Source organism: Macaca nemestrina, chromosome 17 (assembly GCF_043159975.1).
Source record: "Macaca nemestrina isolate mMacNem1 chromosome 17, mMacNem.hap1, whole genome shotgun sequence".
NCBI classification, from domain to species: domain Eukaryota; kingdom Metazoa; phylum Chordata; class Mammalia; order Primates; family Cercopithecidae; genus Macaca; species Macaca nemestrina.
In genome coordinates this window covers 67331980-67355358 of record NC_092141.1, presented here as the reverse complement: position 1 = coordinate 67355358, position 23379 = coordinate 67331980, and the positions used below count along the sequence as shown (strand labels likewise).

The 23379-nt window shown below is 49.6% G+C and overlaps 1 protein-coding gene and 1 pseudogene across 1 annotated transcript; one reads left to right on the top strand and one right to left on the bottom strand.

Moving 5' to 3' along the window:
- Nucleotides 1–10681: 10681 nt before the first annotated feature.
- Nucleotides 10682–12968, top strand: LOC105469494 (histone-lysine N-methyltransferase NSD3-like; annotated as a pseudogene).
- Nucleotides 12969–14616: 1648 nt separating this feature from the next.
- On the bottom strand, nucleotides 14617–15050 carry LOC105469502 (large ribosomal subunit protein eL42-like). Its single transcript, XM_011720576.3, has one exon. The coding sequence runs from the start codon at nucleotides 14978–14980 to the stop codon at nucleotides 14660–14662; it is 321 nt and encodes a 106-aa protein (XP_011718878.2). The 5' UTR covers nucleotides 14981–15050; the 3' UTR covers nucleotides 14617–14659.
- Nucleotides 15051–23379: the final 8329 nt, after the last annotated feature.

Sequence of the window (23379 nt, the reverse complement as noted above, 5' to 3'; positions counted from 1 at the left end):
TGCCTCGCTCAGCCCCTCTGCTGCTAACAACACTCACTGCACTCACTGCCTCGCTCAGCCCCTCTGCTGCTAACAACACTCACTGCACTCACTGCCTCGCTCAGCCCCTCTGCTGCTAACAACACTCACTGCACTCACTGCCTCGCTCAGCCCCTCCGCTGCTAACAACACACTCACTGCACTCACTGCCTCGCTCAGCTCCTCTGCTGCTAACAACACACTCACTGCACTCACTGCCTTGCTCAGCCCCTCCGCTGCTAACAACACACTCACTGCACTGCCTCGCTCAGCCCCTCCCCTGCTAACAACACACTCACTGCATTGCCTCGCTCAGCCCCTCCGCTGCTAACAACACACTCACTGCACTCACTGCCTCGCTCAGCTCCTCTGCTGCTAACAACACACTCACTGCACTCACTGCCTCGCTCAGCCCCTCTGCTGCTAACAACACACTCACTGCACTGCCTCGCTCAGCCCCTCCGCTGCTAACAACACACTCACTGCACTGTCTCGCTCAGCCCCTCTGCTGCTAACAACACACTCACTGCACTGCCTCGCTCAGCCCCTCTGCTGCTAACAACACTCACTGTACTGCCTCGCTCAGCCCCTCTGCTGCTAACAACACTCACTGCACTCACTGCCTCGCTCAGCTCCTCCGCTGCTAACAACACACTCACTGCACTCACTGCCTCGCTCAGCTCCTCCGCTGCTAACAACACGCTCACTGTACTGCCTCGCTCAGCCCCTCTGCTGCTAACAACACTCACTGCACTCACTGCCTCGCTCAGCTCCTCCGCTGCTAACAACACACTCACTGCACTCACTGCCTCGCTCAGCCCCTCTGCTGCTAACAACACTCACTGCACTCACTGCCTCGCTCAGCTCCTCCGCTGCTAACAACACACTCACTGCACTCACTGCCTCGCTCAGCCCCTCCGCTGCTAACAACACACTCACTGCACTCACTGCCTCGCTCAGCCCCTCCGCTGCTAACAACACACTCACTGCACTGCCTCGCTCAGCCCCTCCGCTGCTAACAACACACTCACTGCACTGCCTCGCTCAGCCCCTCCGCTGCTAACAACACACTCACTGCACTGCCTCGCTCAGCCCCTCCGCTGCTAACAACACTCACTGCACTGCCTCGCTCAGCTCCTCCGCTGCTAACAACACTCACTGCACTGCCTCGCTCAGCCCCTCTGCTGCTAACAACACTCACTGTACTGCCTCGCTCAGCCCCTCTGCTGCTAACAACACTCACTGCACTCACTGCCTCGCTCAGCTCCTCCGCTGCTAACAACACACTCACTGCACTCACTGCCTCGCTCAGCTCCTCCGCTGCTAACAACATGCTCACTGTACTGCCTCGCTCAGCCCCTCTGCTGCTAACAACACTCACTGCACTGCCTCGCTCAGCCCCTCTGCTGCTAACAACACTCACTGCACTCACTGCCTCACTCAGCTCCTCCGCTGCTAACAACACACTCACTGCACTCACTGCCTCGCTCAGCTCCTCCGCTGCTAACAACACACTCACTGCACTCACTGCCTCGCTCAGCTCCTCCGCTGCTAACAACATGCTCACTGTACTGCCTCGCTCAGCCCCTCTGCTGCTAACAACACTCACTGCACTGCCTCGCTCAGCCCCTCTGCTGCTAACAACACTCACTGTACTGCCTCGCTCAGCCCCTCTGCTGCTAACAACACTCACTGCACTCACTGCCTCGCTCAGCCCCTCTGCTGCTAACAACACACTCACTGCACTCACTGCCTCGCTCAGCTCCTCTGCTGCTAACAACACACTCACTGCACTCACTGCCTTGCTCAGCTCCTCTGCTGCTAACAACACACTCACTGCACTGCCTCGCTCAGCCCCTCCGCTGCTAACAACACACTCACTGCACTGCCTCGCTCAGCCCCTCTGCTGCTAACAACACACTCACTGCACTCACTGCCTTGCTCAGCCCCTCCGCTGCTAACAACACACTCACTGCACTGCCTCGCTCAGCCCCTCCGCTGCTAACAACACTCACTGCAGGGCCAGGAGCTGAAGTCTTCCTTGAAGGATGTTCAGCAAGCCTGGGGCCTTCCTCGGGGATCTGCCATTGAATGCTATCGAAGGACTTGTCCCAAGAACAGGGGTTGAAGGCAGGAAATGGATGGAAGGGAGGTAGACAGTGACTATCTGACCAATGGCATTTATCCTTTTGGAGGTCCCTGACCTGCTCAAGAACCTGGTGAAAGCCAAAGGTCTCTTCTCATACCCGGGCACCAGGTATGGGCAGCTGGCCTGATGCCTACTGAGAGGAAAAGAGGAAGCTGGAGCCCCCGGACAGACCGTGGTCCAAACTGTCCCTCTGTTGGCCTTAGTATGAGCAGAGGATGCAAAAGCCAGAAGGAGGCCCAACTGTCAAACCTTCAGGACATGTGAAGTAGAGCTTGGTGTGAGTTCAGCCCCTGCCCTGGGACTCCTCAGTTGGTGTTGAGGAAACTTCTAAGCCCTAGAACCTGCAAAGACCTCAGGCCCTGCTGTTTAATGAATGGAAAGAATCTTCTTCCCTCCTTTTGAGGCATTCCAGGCCTTTCCAGAGCCCACCCGAAACTTAAATAAGCACCCCACGGGGATGGTATGTATCCAGAACTAAAATAAACTTAAATAATATCCCAGAAAATTATAAATTATGTATTTAGGAATCGGAATGTGAGAGGCAGGGTTTTCTCTTCCTCTATTATAGCTTTCATGAAAGGGAGACAAATAATAAAGCTCCCCCGGGCTAAAGTTAGAGTCGACATATAGTTTACACCAGAAAATATACACTTAGGTATCCATTTCGAATGCATGTACTTCCAGTGCGAAATCCTTTCAGTGACCACAAGCTCCTTAAAGCCAAAGCCAAGAGCAGGGAGGTCTCCGTGTGGTCCAAATGCTCAGGAAGGAAGGAAAGTAGCATCTATTGAACGTTTACCACCCACCTGGCACATAGCTCACACCCTCTTACAATGTCCTCACGACTAAACTGTGAAAACTTTTTTTTTTTTTTTAAGGCAGTCTCACTCACTCTGCACTCACTCAGGCTCAGTGCAGTGGTGCGATCTTGGCTCACTGCAACCTCCGCCTCCCAAGTTCAAGCAATTCTCCTGCCTCAGCCTCCGCAGTAGCTGGGACTACAGGCATGCGCCACCACGCCCAGCTAATTTTTTGTATTTTTTTAAGTAGAAATGAGGTTTCACCACATTGGCCAGGCTGGTCTCAAACTCCTGACCTCATGTGATCCACCCACTTCAGCCTCCCAAAGGCTAGGATTACAGGCATGAGCCACCATGCCAGGCAAAATCAATTTTATTAGCTCAATTTTTCAAGTGGGGGAAACTGAAACTGGGAATGGACAAGTAACTTGCCCAGCACTGTGGGGAACAATACCATGAGCCTGAAGCCAATTTCCCTAATGATTTATTTGCCTAGTCACTTATTTCATCTTCCGCATCCTAGTTTTCCCTACTCTTTTGGGTATTTGAAGAACTCTATTAAAAGCTCATCTAAACATATACATTTTTGGCCGAGTACGGTGGCTCAGGCCTGTACCAGCACTTTGGGAGGCCGATGGGGGCGGATCACTTAAGTCTCGGAGTTCCAGACCAGCCTGGCCAACATGGTGAAACCCCGTCTCTACTCAAAATACAAAAATTAGTCAGCTGTGGTAGCAGGTGCCTGTAATCCTAGCTACTTAGGAGGCTGAGGCAGGAGAATCGCTTGAACCCAGGAGGCAGAGTTTGCAGTGAGCTGAGATCGCGCCACTGCACTCCAGCCTGGGCAATAGAGCAAGACTCTGTCTCAAAAAAAAAAAAATCCCATAGATGCCTGGGCTTCACTCCAGACCAGATGAACCCAAATCCCTCAGGGTGGGACCAAGCATCAGCATTTTCACCTATTCTCCAGGTGCTTCCACACCCCAAGGTCTGAAACCCACTTCTCTGTGACATCTCTTGGAGGGGGGTTGTCTGCACGTCCTGTCTCACCTCCTGATGCCCCTCCACTGGCCCTTGGGGACTCAGAATCAAGGAATGGGTTAGGAGTCCCAGCCACTGCCTCTTCATGGTTACCATACCTCCCACCCTCTATGTCTGCCCTCATTTTATAGATGGTGAGTGTGGCTGCCCAGGGACTGCTAGGTGATTGGAGCTCAATCATCCCCTCCCAGTAGAGGGCCATTTTTTCTTGAGAAGTGCAGGTTTGCTGGATTAACAAGCTTGTTAACAAGCCTTGCTGGGTTAACAAACCCCTGGGAAGCCAGGGGTTAATGCTGTTCCCTCAGAGGTTGCCAGTCTGAGGGTGCTGACCCCACCGTGCCCCTGTTGGCCTGAGGAGTCTCCTGCTCAGCTGGCCATTTATGCCTCTGCTTTTCTGGCTGCACTGGGTAGCTAGGGACTGCTTCTTTGCAATCTGGTGTCTCCCCTGCTGGGTGACCTTGGGAAGGTCACTTAACCCCTCTGAGCCTTAGTATTACCCTGCAAAATAGAAAGGATGGTGCCCACCTCAGAAGGATATTATGAGGATTAAATAGGTCTCTACCCATTCTCAGAACGCCCTAAGTTTTTCATTCAAAGTATGTACATTAATCACTGTTTAATGTTTGTCTCTAGCTGGACTAAGAGAACCACCAGGGCCAGGCCTGCGTCTATGTCCCAGAATCTTAACACAGGGTCTGGCACCTCGTAGTTGCTCATAGACCCCTTGTTGAATAAATGAATAAGGATGGGCCGGGCGAGGAATGGAGTCTGTTGTCAATGAGTCTTAATTCCCTTCCTTTACTTCCCTAAAATACTTCCAGAACAACCTCCGCAGATGTACATTCTTTTGTTACCAGTCATGCATGTCAGCAACTTCCTTCACCCAACTTCCTTCAAACAAGGGTACCCACCACACATTCACTGGCCTTCTCAGTGGTCTTCTGGTGGGAACAGATGTGGCTTCATTAGTGGCCGGGCAGAAGCATGGATATCAGAGACTTAAGGGGTACCAATCCAGCAGGTTAAGATGGCTGGGTAGCAAGCCACCCCAAAGTTGGTGGCATAAAACAACAACCATTTTATTAGGCTCACAGATTCAGAGGTTTAAAAATTTGACTAGGGCCCAACAGGGTGGTCTCTCTCTGCTCTCCAATGTCTAGGGCCTGGGTTGTGAAGACTCAAATGGCTGGAGGTGGCTGGAAAGGCTGAGGGCTGAAATCACCTGGGGGTTTCTTCCCTCACATGCCTGGTGCCTGGACTGAGACGTCTCAGTGGGGACTGTCAACCAGAGTGCCTTCACATGGCCCCTCTATGTAGTTTGGGCTTCCTCACAGTATGGTGGCCTTGGGATAGTTGAACTTTTTACCCAGAGGCTCAGGACTCCAAAGGCAAGTGTTCCATTAACAAAGGCAGAAGCTGATGGCCTGAGATGACTTAGGCTTGGAAGTCATATAGCATCACTTCTCGGTACTCAATTAATTGAAGCAGCCTCTTGGCAGAATAAACCTACCAATATTCAAAGAAAAGAGAGAGACAGACCCTACAGCTCAATGGGAAGACCATCAAAGAATTTGTGGCCATGTTTTAAGACTATCACACATACCCTGCTGGTTGCAGTTGCGTGTGCTAGAACCCGAGACAGGTCCTGGTTCAGGAGGAGGGCTCAGGAGAGGTTTACCAAGTCCCAGGCTCTTGGCCCAATGTTGCCACTCACTCATGCTGTGTGGCCTTAGGCAAGTCTTTTCCACCTTCTTGACCTCCATTTCCCCATGTGACATTCAGAGAATAAAATGCTGCAAGATCAACCTCTGATATGGTCAGGCTTTGTGTCCCCACCCAAGTCTCATCTTGAATTGTAATTTCCAGGTGTTGAGGGAGAGAGCTGCTGATGGTGACTGGATCATGAGGGTGGTTCCCCCATGCTGTTCTGATGATAGGGAGTGAGTTCTCATGAGATCTGATGGTTTTATAAGGGGCTCTTCCCCCTTCACTTCCTACACACTCTCTCTCACCTGCCACCATGTAAGACATGCCTTTTCCCCTTCCACCATGACTGTAAGTTTCCTGAGGCCTCCCCAGCCATGCGGAACTATGAGTCAATTAAACCTCTTTTCTGTATAAATTACCCAGTCTCGGGTATTCCTTTATAGCAGTGTGAAAATGGACAAATGTAACTTCTTTCCTTGTTGCTGGAGACCCTCCCCATCATGCACATACATAGCTCACCAGGGAGACAAAGATCACAATGGGGTTGGGGGTGGGCACCAACAGAATCCTCCCAACCGGTTGGGAAAATACGAGTGCAAAGGAGACTGTGTCCACTGTCCATCAGGAACCCTGAGTGGGTGAAACTCTGTTCTATCATGGCACTCAAGGTCAATCAGAGCCTTCCTGAGTCCCTACAGTATGAGGGTCCAGCTAGTTTTCCAATGCTTCCAATAGAAGGTGCTGGGTAGGGCCTGCTGGGCTGAGAGGGCCTCAGGTGCAGAGTCAGGAGCACACAGAGTGTGTGGGCTAATTACTACAGAAAAAAAAAGATGTGGATATAGCAGACACCAACAAAATGGGGTGACCATGCCCAAGAGGCTAGTGAAGACAGATACTGATGACCATGGCTCAGCTCTCCCCCTCCTCTAGCTCCCCTCCTATGGCACAGAAGCCACCAGAACTAAGTAGATGCCCTGACAAGGGAAGTTGAGGCAATTTGGAATAGATTGAATTTAAGTCTGACATGACTGACTTCAGCTGACATTGATTATAAATAAATGGTTTTGGCAGTTGGACAGAATGGGGAGTCTCTAGGAGAAACAGAGAAAAATGAAGCTGCATTTTTAGAGACCCCAAGATTTGTAGCTAATTCATTTCTTCTTTCTGCTTAGCGAGGGACTGGCTGAGATCTCAGGCCTTTCCAGCTGTGACATCCACTGTGGCTCTGATCCCCAGGCTTTATGACTCTGCTGCTGCTACCACTGCAACCCAGGGGACTGCCAGAGTGTGTGCAGGTCACGTCCCAGTGGGGCTCTACCTGACCCAGCACTGAAAAATGGTTTACCCCTGAGTCATTCAGACAATTGATATTGTTGAGAAACCACGGCGTGTAGGCCCTAGGCTGGGCATCGTGCCTGCTTCTGGGGACAGTCAATTGAGTAAGACACTGGCCTCATCTTCAACGTGTTTACAATCCTGTGGCAACAAACAATTAGAAGCCACTGGTTCTAGGAACTTAATTAGGAATTTCTCCTGATTACTGCTTTTGTTAAGAATTGACATGAACACATCTCCAGCTAATCAGTCAACAAATATTTACTGAGCACCTACTATGTGCCAGGCTCTGTTTTAGGTATTTGGGGTGCATCAGTGAACAAATAAACAATAGAAATATAAATAAATGAGCCTTCAAGGCCTGCTTTTATCTCTCTGCCCATCTCAGTCCTGGGAAAATAAATGTGGGTGCTTCAAGCTAAAACACCAAATGATCACCTTTTTTTTGAGACAGGGTCTCCTGTTGTCCAGGCTGAAGTGCAGTGGTGCAAACACAGCTCACTGCATCCTCAACCTCCTGGACTCAAGCAATCCTTGCACCTCAGCCTCCCGTGTAGATGGGGACACAGGCATGTGCCACCACACCAGGCTGATTTTTAAATTTTTTGTTAAGAAAAGGTCTCACCATGTTGCCCATGCTGGTCTCAAACTCCTGGGCTCAAGTGATTTTCCCACCTCAGCCTCCCAAAGCACTGAGATTAGAGGCGTAAGCCACCGCAACAGCCCATGATCAACTTAATTCTAAGGCATTTCCCACCCCCACCCTCATTCCCTGAACTCCCATCTTCCTTTGATCCTCAGTCAAGGCCAACTTCAAAAACTCCTTGGTAATCAGCTGGACGCTTGCAGGTCCCAGATCTTCAGCAGCTTGTGGGAATGTCCCATGAGGAACACTTTTTTTTTTGTCAAAAGAATGCCAGGAGTTTAATTACTGTGTGGCCCATGGAGGTGATTTCCATTTATCAGCCAGAACCCAGACAGATCCTAGGAAGGCCCGTTGTGTGAGGCTGTGGCCGCCGTGGCCTGCTCTCGCCAGCAAAGGATAACCCCGGGGCCTGCGCCCTGGGCAGGGGCAGCAGGAATGCTTTGAATGCTTCCCCTGCATGTGGCCTTGGGTTTTACCACTGGCTACGGCGGGTGGTTTAATTAATAAATGTCCACTGCTTGTCATTTATCATTAGCAAAACAGGAGGGGTTGGACGGGGGGCAACCAAGAGGGCAGGGAAGCTTTCTCCGAACAAGGTGCACCGATAAATTAAAGCTTTACCCATCAGTCTCACAGGCTGACTGCTGTTGTACAGCCCCACGTTGCTTTCCTCTGGTTCAGAGGCCAGTCTCATCTTTCTGAAGGGCTTTGCAGCAGCTGTAGGGGGTTTCATCTATGATTGTGTCTCCCTTATCAAATCTCAGCAAAGGACTATGTTGTGTGGTATGGAGGAGAGAGAGCAGCATGTGCCCAGGGGACTGGTTCCCATCAGCGCTGCAAACTGAAACTCTATGGTGGATCCAGCCTGAGGCTGGATTTTTGTTTCACTTAAATGGCATTTGACAAATTGGAAATTTTTACATAAAAATTCAAGTTTCTGGCTTCTATTGAAAAAGCAAAGTGAGGCAAAACCAAACCTTCTTTTTCAGTATGGCAACAAGCAGCTGATGGCCGGGCAGGGCAGCCATGTGAGGTTGTGTGAGTTGTGCACTGCACAAAAGCACCTAGCAGAAGGGGCAAATGGAGGCTGAATCTAGGCCAGGCTGTCTTTCCAGCAGAAGCCCTGTAGGCAGGACGAGGGCCTTCCACTTTCCCACCACTGCCAACAATCCCTGCTACTTTACTCACCTACTCTATTCATGTATGTACCAATCTGAGCTTGGTAAGTACTTGGTGTTTTCATTCGTAGTATATATTCAGGGCACTATTTTGTCTTCTCTATGTGAGGAATGCCTCTTCAACCTTCAAGGCTCAGCTCCACTCATAGAAGCTCCCTGGTGGTACCCTCCTCTGTATTTTCTCAACAGCAAACCAGACTGCTATTATAACACTCAGCACACCCTTGTGCTCTAATTTGTTAACAGATCCTGTTTCCTGCAGACTTTGAGCCCCTTGAAGATAGATTGTACCATTTCTACTTTTCCTCTGCCTGGTACATAATGGGCACTAAATCAGTAGGGCTGAATGAATGGGTTTATGGCCAAGTGTGCCCCAGGCAAGGGAGGCCTCCAAAAGGCTGCCTAAAATCCCAAGCCAGGAAGGGTTAATGAAAGATTTCAACTTTGGGGTTTTGAAAGACCCTAGACTCCTAGGTTTCTTCTCTTGGACACTCTATGGGGCACTTAAAATCCTGAGCCATGCTGATTTTGGGATTTCCTCTGACCAGAAGGCTGAATGTTTAAGACTTTTCACATTCGCTTGTTCTGTTGTAAGGAGCTAGTAAGAGCTCAGCCTGGCCTCTGCCAAAACCACTCTTAAAGGAACAGCAGACACAGTGCAGCCAACAGAGGCTGCAGGGAAGAAGGATGGCTGTGACTGGTGCAGAGCAATTCTGGGATCCTGGAACCTGAAATACATCCCCTCCCCAGAAATTTAGCCTGAAATTTCTTTAACCAAGATCAAAAGGTGAACCTTCCTTCTAATAATCAGAGAGGACTGAATGTGTTCTGCAAAGAACAGACACACTGGTCTAAATTATTTCCAACTAACGTGTAAATAACTGATACAGGTTTTTTGTTGTTGTTGTTTTGTTTTTGTTGATTTTTCTTTTTTTCCCCTAAATGCTAGTTTGGTGCAAGGGTAAAAAGAGTTATAAAAGAGCAACACCAAGGTGGGTGGATCAAGAGGTCAGGAGTTCGATACCAGCCTGGCCAACATGGCGAAACCCCATCTCTACTAAAAATACAAAAAATTAGCTGGGCGTGGTGGCGGGCGCCTGTAATCCCAGCTACTCGGAGGCTGAGGCAGGAGAATCGCTTGAACCCGGGAGGCGGAGGTTGCAGTGAGCCGAGATCGCGCCATTGCACTCCAGCCTGGGCGACAGTGCGAGACTCCGTCTTAAAAATAAATAAATAAATAAATAAATAAATAAATAAATAAATAAATAAATAAAAAACAATAAGCCCTCTCGCCTAGTCTCTCCTTTGTCCTCCAGACCCTCGTGGCCGCCGGCGTTCGTGGTTCGCGCCCCTGCTTCCTCCGCCCCGCTGACTCGCCGCTTCCTCCTGGGCCCCATCGCCCCGAACCCGGGACTGTGCTTCCCGGCAGGCGCCGCGGCTAATGAAGGGCTGAGGATTTGGCGGCGGCACCCCGAGAGTCCGGGCGAGGGGGCTTTGTGCGCTGCGACGGCTGCCAGCACGGAGGCGGAGGCCCAGGGGCTGTGCACAGGTCGCCGCGGAGAGGCGTGCGATTTCCCAGTCGAGCGTCGAGGACCCTGCTGCCCAGGCCGGGCTGCCAGACGTAGGCTCCTCTCTGGCGGCAGCGGGGGCGCGGCGACCCCCGTCTCTCGGCCTCCCCTTCCCACCCCACCTCCTGAGCCTTCCTCCTGCCGCAGCACGCCTGGCCTGACCCGGCTGTGGCCGTCCTCGATCTCCGTGTCCCTCCTGCGATTGCATTGACACGGCCGACCGGGGCGTTAGAACGGGACAAACTGAAGGCCTGATGAGAGAAAGGGAAAGTTAAGAATGCTGGAGCAGAACAATGGATTTCTCTTTCTTTTTCATGCAAGGGATCATGGGAAACACAGTTCAACGACCACCTTAACTCGTTGACTCCACCAGCATCCATCAGGAGGATGCCTTTGATAACAACAGTGACATTGCTGAAAATGGTGGCCAGACACCATATGAAACTACCTTGCAGCAAAGCTTTCAGTACTCACCTACAACACATCTTCCTTCACTCACAAATGGCTACCATCAATCAGCATGTATGAAACTCAAACCAAATACCAGTCGTATAATCGATATCCTAATGGGTCAGCCAATGGCTTTGGTGCAGTTACAAACTTTTAGCCCCACTGACTATTATCATTCAGAAATTCTAAACACAAGACCACATTAAATTCTAGAAAAACCTTCCCCTCCACAGCCATCACTCCCCTCCTTCAGTACCACAAACTGTGATTCCAAAGAAGACTGGCTCACCTGAATTTAAACTAAAAATAACCAGAACTATCCAGAATGGCAGGGAATTGTTCAAATCTTCCCTTTGTGGAGACCTTTTAAATGAAGTATAGGCAAGTGAGCACACGAGAAGTCAAAGCATGAAAGCAGAAAAGAGAAAAAAAACCAAAAGCATGACTCATCAAGATCTGAAGAGTGCAAGTCACACAAAATCCCCAAATTAGAACCAGAGGAACAAAATAGACCAAATGAGAGGGTTGACACCATATCAGAAAAACCAAGGGAAGATCCAGTACTAAAAGAGGAAGCCCCAGTTCAGCCAACACTATCTTCTGTTCCAACAACAGAAGTGTCTACTGGTGTTAAATTTCAGGTTGGTGATCTTGTGTGGTCCAAGGTGGGAACCTATCCGTGGTGACCTTGTATGGATTCAAGTGATCCCCACCTTGAGGTTCATTTCAAAATTAACACAAGAGGTGCCCGAGAATATCATGTCCAGTGTTTTAGCAAACAGCCAGAGAGGGCGTGGGTTCATGAAAAATGGGTACAGGAGTATAAAGATCATAAGCAGTATGAAGAATTACTGGCTGAGGCAACCAAACGAGCCAGCAATCACTCTGAGAAACAAAAGATTCGGAAACCCTGACCTCAGAGAGAACATGCTCAATGGGATTTTGGCATTGCCCATGCAGAGAAAGCACTGAAAATGACTTGAGAAGAAAGAATAGAACAGCATACTTTTATCTATATTGATAAACAACCTGAAGAGGGTTTATCCCAAGCAAAAAAGAATGTTGGGGCCGGGTGCAGTGGCTCACACCGGTAATCCCAGCACTTTGGGAGGCCAAGGAGGGTGGATCACGACGTCAGGAGATCGTAACTAACACAGTGAAACCCTGTCTCTACTAAAAAAAAAAAAATGCAAAAAAATTAGCCAGACCTAGTGGCGTGCGCCTGTAGTCCCAGCTACTCGGGAGGCTGAGGCAGGAGAATGGCATGAACCCAGGAGGCAGAGCTTACAGTGAGCGGAGATCGCACCACTGTACTCCAGCTTGGGCAACAGAGTGAGACTCCCTCTCAAAAAAAAAAAAAAAAAAAAAGAATGTTGTCTCCAAAGCCGAAGTTAAAAAAAACCTGATGACCGAGATCTGTGCTTTGTACTCAGCCAGAATAGACCAATGCAGGGGAGATGGCCTCCTCACTCTCAAGTACTGACATTCGAAGACACAGCCAGAGGTGGCACACAAGTGTAGACGAGGAAGAGCCACCTCCTGTTAAAATAGCCTGGAAAACTGTGGCAGCAAGGAAATCCTACCAGCTTCCATTACAATGCACAAAGGGAGCCTGGATTTGCAGAAGTGTAACATGTCTCCAGCTGTGAAAATTGAACAAGTGTTTGCTCTGCAGAATGCTACAGAGGATGGGAAATTAATCAACTTGTTTATTCAACAAAGGGAATTGGTAACAAAACAGAAAGAAGTGTCAGGGGGCAAGACAGGCTTATAATTTCTAGACCAAACCAGAGAAATGAAAAGCCAATGCAGAATATATCATCTCTTGAAGCAACATCTGGTTCTACAGGCTCAGCAGAAAAGAAGCAACAGAGAAGATCAATTAGAACGCGTTCTGAATCAGAGAAGTCCACTGAGGTTGTGTCAAAGAAGATAAGAAAGGAGCAGGTTGAAACAGTTCCTCGGGCTGCAGTGAAGACCAGGTTACAGGAAGGGTGGGCAGACTGGGGAGTGCAGGGCTCTGTCGGATTCAGTGACAGCTCTGTCTTCACAGAGGTTGAGGAAACTGTAGACTGACATTCCTGTACAATTTCATCCCAGAAACTCCAGACTTGTAGTCTCCCTGCAAGATTTCTTTGTCTGTTGGCAGCTTGATAAACAGTTTCTTTGTTTTTGATTTTGATTTTGCCAATCATCATTATTGGCATTTTCCTGCCTGGTTTCTTATTCAAGACACTGAACAACTGCTTTAACATTCAAATGATTTTTTTTTTTTTTTTTTTTTTTCAGTTTAAGCTGGATGAGTACAGCTTAAATCATGGGTCCAGGGCCGGGCGCGGTGGCTCAAGCCTGTAATCCCAGCACTTTGGGAGGCCGAGACGGGCGGATCACGAGGTCAGGAGATCAAGACCATCCTGGCTAACACGGTGAAACCCCGTCTCCACTAAAAAATACAAAAAACTAGTCGGGCAAGGTGGCAGGCGCCTGTAGTCCCAGCTACTCGGGAGGCTGAGGCAGGAGAATGGCGTGAACCGGGGAGGCGGAGCTTGCAGTGAGCTGAGATCCGGCCACTGCACTCCAGCCTGGGCCACAGAGCGAGACTCCGTATCAAAAAAAAAAAAAAAAAAAAAAAATCATGGGTCCAGCCTAAAAACCATCATTTAACTTACACTCATCAATTCCAACATGGACTGTTTTTTGTTTTTATTTATTTATTTATTTTTATTTTTATTTATTTTTTTTTTTTTGAGACGGAGTCTCCCTCTGTCACCCAGGCTGGAGTGCAGTGGCGCAATCTCAGCTCACTGCAACCTCTGCCTCCCAGGTTCAAGCGATTCTCCTGCCTCAGCCTCCTGAGTAGCTGGAATTACAGGCACGTGCCGCGCCTGGCTAATTTTATTTTATTTTATTTTTTGTATTTTTAGTAGAGACTGGGTTTCACCGTGTTGGTCAGGCTGGTCTCGAACTCCTGACCTCGTGATCGGCCCACTTTGGCCTCCCAAAGGGCTGGGATTACAGGCATGAGCCACCTCCCCCGGCCAATTTTTTTGTTTTTAAATAAAGCATGATTAGTGCACATCTGCCAAAAAACAACAACAAAAAGCAAATTCTGAAAGAGAGCCCCGCAATGGGGAAAGAGGATGGGGAAAGAGGTGCCCAAAGGGAAGTGTGGAGCTTAGGAAAGACCAAAGTTAGCTCGGGATTTCCCCTGGAGCCTGGGGGTGGGGGAATTGTATTGAGATAAAGGAGCACCAGGCACATCTCTCTGGAGCTGACACACAGACCTCTGGGTAATGATTTCAAGCAGGAGGAGCAGGCAAGACCCACTAAGGGTGCCAGAAACAGCAAAATTGGGTGGGTAGATACACAGTCTACCTGGACTGGAGTAGAAAAAGGGAGGATAAAGAAGACAGTATTCACCCCACACACATTTGCTGTGACTTGCTATGTGCAGGGAGCCATGCCCAGTCCTGAGTTCAGTCTCCTGTTAGAAAAGTTTCATCAGATCCTGACAGAGCAGATTTCCACAAACCCATCAATAACACTTAATGTGCAGTGCATTTTGGGCTCAAACCCTGAAGGTGCCTTGAAAAGGCTTGTAAGCTGGGGGTATAGTCCCCTGCCTGAGGAAGGATACCACAGGCTGGGCAGAGCTCCACTGGCCCTTCTCAGGGTGGTTTTCCAGACTCCATTATTATTATTATTATTATTATTATTATTAGAACATAAACTCAAGATTTTATTGTCTTCATAATAAAAGATGACACTTAGAACTGGATCACTTGGCCCTTTCTCTTCTTATCTCCTCCCAGTTCAAAATGCTTACATCTTTTAATAGCTAGCATTCTCTTAGATCTGCAGTTGGGCTCAACGCACTCAAGCCTTAGCACAATCTTCTTTGTAGTTTTAGCCTTTTTCCGGAAAATCGGCTTAGTTTGCCCACCATAGCCACTCTGCTTCCTATCATAACGCTGCTTTCCCTGGGCATACAGAGAATCCTTGCCCCTCTTGTACTGTGTCACTTTGTGGGGTTGGTGCTTGCCACACTTCTTACAGAAAGTCCGGCGGGTTTTAGGGACGTTAACCATGCTTGCGAGAGCGATATCGGCACGGGAAGAAAGAAAGAAGCCGCGCCGCAAACGGAAGTATATAGGAGGTTCCAGACCCCATTATTTTAAATTGCAACGACCAGCACTTTTGATCCTTTGTCCTATTTTTCTGAGCACCACTTACCCCTTTCTGACATATGTTTTATTTATCTATGTGTTTATTGTCTGTTTTCCCCAGTAGAATGCTTCTCCACAAGGGCAGGTTTTTTTTGTTTTTGTTTTTTTTCTTTTTGAGACGGAGTCTCGCTCTGTTGCCCAGGCTGGAGTGCAGTGGTGCAATCTCGGCTCACTGCCAGCTCCACCCCCCAGGTTCAGGCCATTCTCCTGCCTCAGCCTCTCGAATACCTGGGACTACAGGCGCCCACCACCACGCCCGGCTAATTTTTTGTTTTTGTATTTTTAGTAGAGACGGTGTTTCACCATGTTAGCCAGGATGGTCTCTATCTCCTGACCTAGTGATCCTCCCACCTCGGCCTCCCAAAGTGCTGGGAGTACAGGCACGAGCCACTGGGCCCGGCCAGGTTCTTTTAAATCAACTTAATTGAGGGATCATTTACATATAATAAACTGTATCCATTTACCATTGAAAGTGTACAATTCTGAACTGTGGGATGTATACAGATATATATATACCTGTACAGCCACCACCACTACCATGATACTGAACATTTTCCACTACCCCCAAAGTAGTAGTCATCCCCATTTCTCCCATTTCCCCACCCCCACACCCACCCCAGGCAGCCACGGATCTGCCTCTTGTCACCATAGGCTAGAATTAACAGCAGGGATTTTTATCTGTTTTATTTCTCTGTCCCCAGCACATCAGATGGTGCCTGGCACATGATTGGCACGCAATACATCCTTGGTGAAAGACTGAATTAATGGATGGGAAATCAGATGATTAAGATCTGTCTTCGGGGCCGGGCGCAGTGGCTCCTGCCTGTAATCCCAGCACTTTGGGAGGCTGAAGCAGGCAGATCTCCTGAGGTCAGGAGTTCAAGACAGCCTGGCCAACATGGTGAAATCCCGTCTCTACTAAAAATACAAAAATTAGCCAGGCGTGGTGGCAGACACCTGTAATCCCAGCCATTTGGGAGGCTGAGGCAGGAGAATCGCCTGAGCCAGGGAGACACAGGTTTCAGTAAGCCCGGATCGCACCATTGCACTCCAGCCTGGGCTACAAGAGCGAAACTCTGTCTCAAAAAAAAAAAAAAGGCCGGGCGCGGTGGCTCAAGCCTGTAATCCCAGCACTTTGGGAGGCCGAGACGGGTGGATCACGAGGTCAGGAGATCGAGGCCATCCTGGCTAACACAGTGAAACCCCGTCTCTACTAAAAATACAAAAAAAACTTATCCGGGCGAGGTGGCAGGCGCCTGTAGTCCCAGCTACTCGGGAGGCTGAGGCAGGAGAATGGCGTGAACCCGGGAGGCGGAGCTTGCAGTGAGCTGAGATCCGGCCACTGCACTCCAGCCTGGGTGACAGAGCGAGACTCCGTCTCAAAAAAAAAAAAAAAAAAAAAAAGAGCATGGCTGAAGACCAGCTGTATACTATCAGTAAGATCACATTCTTGATTTTGTGAAGGTAAAGGCAGGAAAGAGAGGCAGAAGCTGAAGTCAAGATCAGCTAGTTTATGCTGCAGTAACAAATGAGTCCATGGTCCCAGGGGCCTGGAGCACTGAGGTCAAGTTCATTTCTCTCTCACACTTATGTGTGTCCTGCTCCACTCCTATACCAGGCTGGCAGCATGGTTTCTGGCTGGGGCGGTGCCATCCTTGCAGCAGAGGGAAGAGAACAAGGTGAGCCATGCTTGGCTTTGAAAGTTTCTGCTCCCCAGTAACTCACATGTCCCACTTCAATGGCCAGCACCAGTCAAGTGGCCAAGCCTGAGTGAGGCCAATGGGTCAGGGAAGTGGAATCCTTCTCCAGAGAGGAAGAGGAAATATTTGTGAGCAATGGTACGATGTACCATAGGCATGCAAGCAAATAATTACAGGATGTGAGAAGTACCATCTACCTCTGCACGGTGCTAGGAAGGGAAAGGGGCTGACTTTGCTTGGAAGGCAGATGTCAGGCAGGGAAAGGGGAAGTCAGGGAAAGCTTCATGGAGAGGTGATATGTATCTGGGTCTTGAAGAAGGAATAAGAGCTCACTAGACAGAAAAAAACAAGGGAACACTCAGGCAGGATTAAAAGGCAACTGTCAAGGATAAAATTGTGAAAGTCTGATGTGCTTTCCGTGGTTGGAGCATCTGGGTACAGGGGCTGGTTCTGGACAGGTGGACTGGACCAAGACGGGTCTTTGACCATCAGACTAAGGATTCTGACTTTTCCCAAAGAGTGATGGACAGGCAATGAGGTTTCTGAACGAGGAGATATGACTTTGTGCCCTGAAGTGGTTGAAGGAGTGTTTTCATCCCAAGTGCAGAAAAGCAACCAAATAAAAGGGGACCCCAAATCAAGAGAAAATCCCCAGGAAGAGATGAGGTTTTTCTGCACGAGAACCCAGATAGGAACGGTCACCCGGGGGAGCTGGGCCCCTTCCTGTTGCAGGGAGCAGGCACAGCTCGCTGGCAAACGCCGATCAGGGCACTGCGAGGCCGAGCCCAGCCCCGCGGACCCGCCTGACCCCGCGCCCGCTCCCCGCGCTGGGAGAGAGGCCCCTCCTGGCCCCTGGAGACCTGGCGTGGCGGATATTTGTCTGTGATACGATTGTAATTTGGGCCCCTTTTGGCCGCAGTAAATTGTCCTGTTTGCACAGCGCCAGGCTGAAATAGCCCGGCGCGCGCGCCCCAGGAAATGAGCTCAGGGCCGACGGCCGCGGAGAGCGCGCTGCAGCCGCCCTGGCGCTCCAGGCGCCCCGGCCAGCCCGCGTGGGGGCGGAGCTGCTATTTTTTCATTTGACCGACTTAAACAGGTAATTTGAATTATGAGCATGAAAAAGTGCCCAAGGCGCTGTCTGCCACCGAAAGCTCAGAGAAAAGTGGGAGACGCTGGCATGGGGACTGGGGAGGCTGCAGCATCTTCCTTTAGGGGCAGCGGTGGGTGGTAGGGGGAGGAACCGAGGCTCGGTCTGAGATGTGCTGCCTCTGCCACCTCCCTCAAGGCAATAAGGAAAGTCAAAACCCCTGGTAACAAATTGCAATTTTACAAAAATGATTTCATGGTAGAAGGACTCCACAGCCATGGAAAAGAACATTTGAAGCACGGTTACATCCGCCTTCCCGTGCCTTACAGGTAACATTACAACTATCTACACATACATGGATTTGTCAGCATTGCCATGATCACAGCATATAGACAATCCTGTGCTCCTTTTTTTCACACGCTTTTATTTTCTAAACACTCTTTCCTGTTGCTACACAATTTTCAATTTACCATTTTTACTGGCAGGGTAACATTTCATTGGATGGATGTATCATAATTTATAGGACCATCCCTCTATGTTGGCTGGGGCGGGTGTCTCCAGTTTTTCCCTATCATAAATAACACCCCAATAAATGTCTTTGTAGATACAAAATGGTCCTTTCTTCCTTGTGAATTATTTTCTTAGGATTAATTCCCAGGAGGAAGATTATTGGGCCAAAGGCTACGAACATCTTTATGTCACTTGATATTATTGCCAAATTGCTTTCCAAAAGGGTTGTCTCTGATAATTTATGGGTGTAAAAGAAGGAACTAACCCAATGTGTACACTGTACTTTCCTATACACACACAAAGGGCGTCACCTTGGGGCCCAGAGGAACAGGTGCTTGGGGCAGCTCTGAGTGGTGGCTGGATAGGGGTGCAAGGGAAAGGGCATTCAGAGGTGTGGGTGCTGGGATCCACCTCACCCTGGTGTTGGTACTTTCTGGAAGGATAGGCTTCCTGGACTTTTTGACTTCCTCCCTTGTCCTCTCTTTTGCTTCCATCGGATGTTTAGACCTATCACTCCCAAGCCCCCACCTTACTGTCCGCCTCTCAGAGTCCTTCCTGCCAGGGCTGCCTGGGAACTGGCCCACCCTAGGCCCTGAAATAGCGTGATTTGCTGAGCCAGCTTTCATACTGAATGGGAACTGTTGGCACCTTTGGCTTCTTGTCATCTTTGTGTTTTCCCGAGAGGCAGCACTAACCCCTCGATGAGGCTCAGGAAGGGAAGCTGGTGTGTGCCCCCAGGTGATACCCCGGGAGAGGCTTTCTTCCTTGCAGCTGCTCCTCAAGTCATTGCCAGGTTCGGCTCTGGTGGAACCTTCTTTATTTACAAAGATCAAGTCTGGGAGATGAGGCCAAAGACAAAACATCTTCTGTCCACACTCTTCACACTATTCAATTTGCGGATGTTGTTCCTCCCACAATTGTTTTGGTATCACCCCAGCTGACATCGTGGACATTTTTTTTTTTTTTTTCACTTTTCTGACAACACTGTAGGAAGAAAGCACGTTCAGGGGACAATTGACCAGAGGGAAAACACACTTGATTTCTCCTCTGCTGTAGCAACTCGTGTGTTCTTGGGACAAACCTCTTAGGGAAGATGGATTCCAACTTTACTGACAAGTTGAGGTTCTGGCTAGAGCAGCCACATCATTGCTGTCCCTAGGACCCAAAAGCCCTTGGTGGAGTTTTTTGTTTGTTTGTTTTTTGTTTTTTGTTTTTTTTGAGACCGAGTCTTTCACTGTCGCCCAGGCTGGAGTGCAATGGTGGGATCTTGGCTCACTGCATCCTCCGCCTCTCGGTTCAAGCGATTCTCCTGCCTCAGCCTCCTGAGTAGCTGGGATTACAGGCACCTGCCACCATGCCCAGCTAATTTTTTGTATTTTTAGTAGAGATGGGATTTCACTATGTTGGCCAGGCTGGTCTCAAACTGCTGACCTTGTGATCCACCCACCTCGGCCTCCCAAAGTGCTGGAATTACAGGCGTGAGCCGCCACGCCTGGCCCCAACTTGGTGAAGTTTCTTATGCTCCTAAGTCCTCCTCCCACGGCTGCACCATGGAGATGTGGGACAGAAGGTGCCCTTGGCAGGAGGGACTCTGAGGGGTAGACAGTAAGGTGGGGGCTGACCTGGGAGTGACAGGTTTGAGCATCAGACAAGAGAAGGACAGAGCAGGATGGGGAGTCTGAAAACTACTGGGACAAACCATTACCTGCCAAGGAGAGCCCTGACCCAGACACACAGGGCTTTCCACTGCCCCTCAGGCCTCCACACATCTCCTGTCTCCAGAGATGCAGCCTGCTTCCCCAGGGGCTGCTGGGAAGCCCCCTGCTTTATCACTGGAGAGTGTCACACTCAAAATCACCTCTCCACCCAAACCGCCAACCTCAGGCCCAGCATTGGGCCTGTGCCTCTGGCTTTCTCCCCTCAGGTGACAGTCATACCCTGTTGGGTGCCCTGCCTACAAGGACAGAGGAGTCATCACTGTTCCAGCTGCCGGGAGATCTCGGTGCTGGTGCCAGCCCTCAGCCTCAAGAGGTCCTTCATGGTTTCTTCCCTGAAATTCCTTAGCTCCACGTGCAGACAGAAGCCCACATTCACATTCAAGAGAACTGCCCAGATGGGTAATGGGTATGTGCCCTTGGGACCCATTGGATGAAAATGAATGTAGAATGAGGGGCCAAGCCAGTCACTCTTAGGTTGGTCTTTTCTTGCTTTGGCTTATGTTTTCCCACAAATGCTGCTGCCATGGTTTGAATGTTTGTCCTCTCCAAAAGTCATGTTGAGGTTTAGTTGCCATTGTGATGGTATTGGGAGGTGGACCCTGCCCTGATGATGGACGAATGCCGCATGGTATGAGTGAGCTCATTATCACGGGATTGGGTTTGCCCTTTCCTACTCCCTCTCTTTCCCTTTCTCCCTCTCTTTGCCCTTCCACCATGTGACACCCTCTCGCATGTTAGGATGCAACAAGAAGGCCCTTACCAGATGCCGGCTCCCTGATTTTGGATTTCCTATCCTTCAGAACAATGAACCAAATAAATTTCTGTTTGTTATAAATTACCCAGTCTGGTAATCTGTTACAGCAGCACAGAGCAGACTAAGACAACTGACTACTAGCAGGCGTTCCTTTCCACCACCTCACTCAGCCATTTCCAACCCCTTCAGCTCAATCCCTAATCTGGAATATTGTCCCAGTGCCTCCAGTTCCTACAACCCAATTCATTTTGTACTTTGCAATGGCACCATCCAATAAGGGCTCAAAGTCATCTTCTCTGAGTGTCTGCAAGGTCCAGCTAAGCCTCACTTCACAATGTGGTCTTGTTCATGATGTCATGCATGGTCTGTCTCCCCATGGATCCCCCCAGGGCACTGCCCACATCTTACACATCATTTGAACGCCATGGTACCCAGCCCAGGGCCTGCCTCTCAGCACATGCTCAGAAACATGTGCTGATCCATTTCCATTGTTAATTCCACCCTTCCTGCACCTGAATAGGCTCTTGGTTGCAAGTGACAGAAACCAACACTAGCTAAGAAGCAGCAAAGCAATTAATTGGAAGGATATTTATGAGCAAAAGATGTCCATAGGGAGGCTGGAGCACCAGGATGGGAATGGGCAAGGGAGGTCAGGGGACAGGACACCAACCAGTTTCAAGTCTCATGAAGGTGGGTTAGGGAGACTGCCCAGCCTGGCTCCTGCTGGCCATCACTACCACCCCTCATGAAGACCATTGCTCAGTGTGAATTCTGGGCAAGTTGGAGGAACATCCGACTGGCCAAGCCTGGGTCACATGTCTAACCCCAGATGGAGGTAGGAGGATGTGGCCTCTCCAGCTTTTGTGGTGGGGTCCCTGACTTCCCCCACCAGGCCTACTCAGTAAAAGACCCCACACCCCTAGGCCGGGCATGGGGGCTCATGCCTGTAATCTCAGCACTTTGGGAAGCCGAGGCAGGTGCATCACCTGAGGTCAGGAGTTCAAGATCAGCCTGGCCAACATGGTGAAACCCCGTCTCTACTAAAAATACAAAACATTAGCCAGGCGTGGTGGCAGGCACCTGTAATCCCAGCTACTCAGGAAGCTGAGGCAGGAGAATCACTTGAACCCGGGAGGCGGAGGTTGCAGTGAGCCGAGATCGCGCCATTGCACTCCAGCCTGGGCAACAAGAGTGAAACTCTGTCTCAAAAAGAAAAAAAAAAAATCCCACACTCAGTGTGGGAGGCTGAGCAGCCCCTCAAAAGACAAATGTCTAACAGCTACTGAGAGTGTGTTCACTGTATGCCAGGTGTTACCCTAGGCACTGACGTGTGAAGATGAGGAAGCCAGGCCCCTGCCAAGCAGCTGGCTGAGAAAGCAACCCCAGCTCCATTCATCACTTATGGGGCACCACCCCATGCCAGGTTCTTGCCCATGGGCTTTCTCAGACATCATCCCATTTAATCCTTACTGTGGCTAGGGCTGAATTAAAGGCTCTAGTGAATGGTCAAGAGAGCAGCATGGCTGCTAAGGAGTTAGAGCGGCATCACAGAGAAGTAACCATCTAGCAGGGACTAACATGGACTCAAGGAGGTTGAAAAAAGAGAAAGGCCTTGCAGGCAGAAGGAACAGCATGATAAAGGCATGGAGGCCCGACAAAGTCAGAGAGGGTTCAGGCCATCATGGTTTCTTGGTGTGGCTGGAATATAGGGAGCAAAAGAGGCCTAGAGGTGGCTGTTGCAGGTAGCTCATGCTAGCAATGAGCAGGCTTTGAATAAAAACAGCCAATATTTCTCAAACACTTGGTAAATGCCAAGCCCTCTATGAGGCCCTTTATATCCATCGTCTCCCCCCATCAGGCAAGCACTATTTTTATTTTGAAGTTGAGGAAACTAAGAATAAGAGGGGTTAAGTAACTTGTTCAAGGTCACATAGCTAGCAAATTGGAAGAGTCTGGATTTGAACCAAAGCTTGTGTGTTCAACCACTGATGGTGCCAGAAGGAACAGGAGGAGTCCCTGTCCCTACCCTGATCCTTTAAAAAAATAGTTTGTTTGTTTTTTTTTGAGACAAGATCTCACTCTTGTCACCCAGGCTGGAGTGCAGTGGGGTGATCACAGCTTACTACAGCCTCGATCTCCTGGGTCAAGTGATCCCTTCACCTCAGCCTCCTGAGTAGCTGGGACTATACCTGTGCACCACCACATCCATCTAATTTGTTTTTTATTGTTTGTTTGTTTTTGTTTTGTTTTGTTTTGAGACGGAGTCTCACTCTGTCGCCCAGGCTGGAGTGCAGTGGCATGATCTCAGCTCACTGCAACCTCCGCCCCCTGAGTTCAAGCGATTCTCCTGCCTCAGCTACCCGAGTAGCTGGTATTACAGCCACCACACCTGGCTAATTTTTGTATTTTTAGTTTTGTAGTTTTGTATTCAGGAAAAAGGAACTGGCCAAGCTGCATAGAACTTTTTATGGACAGAGAGCATTGTTGAAATG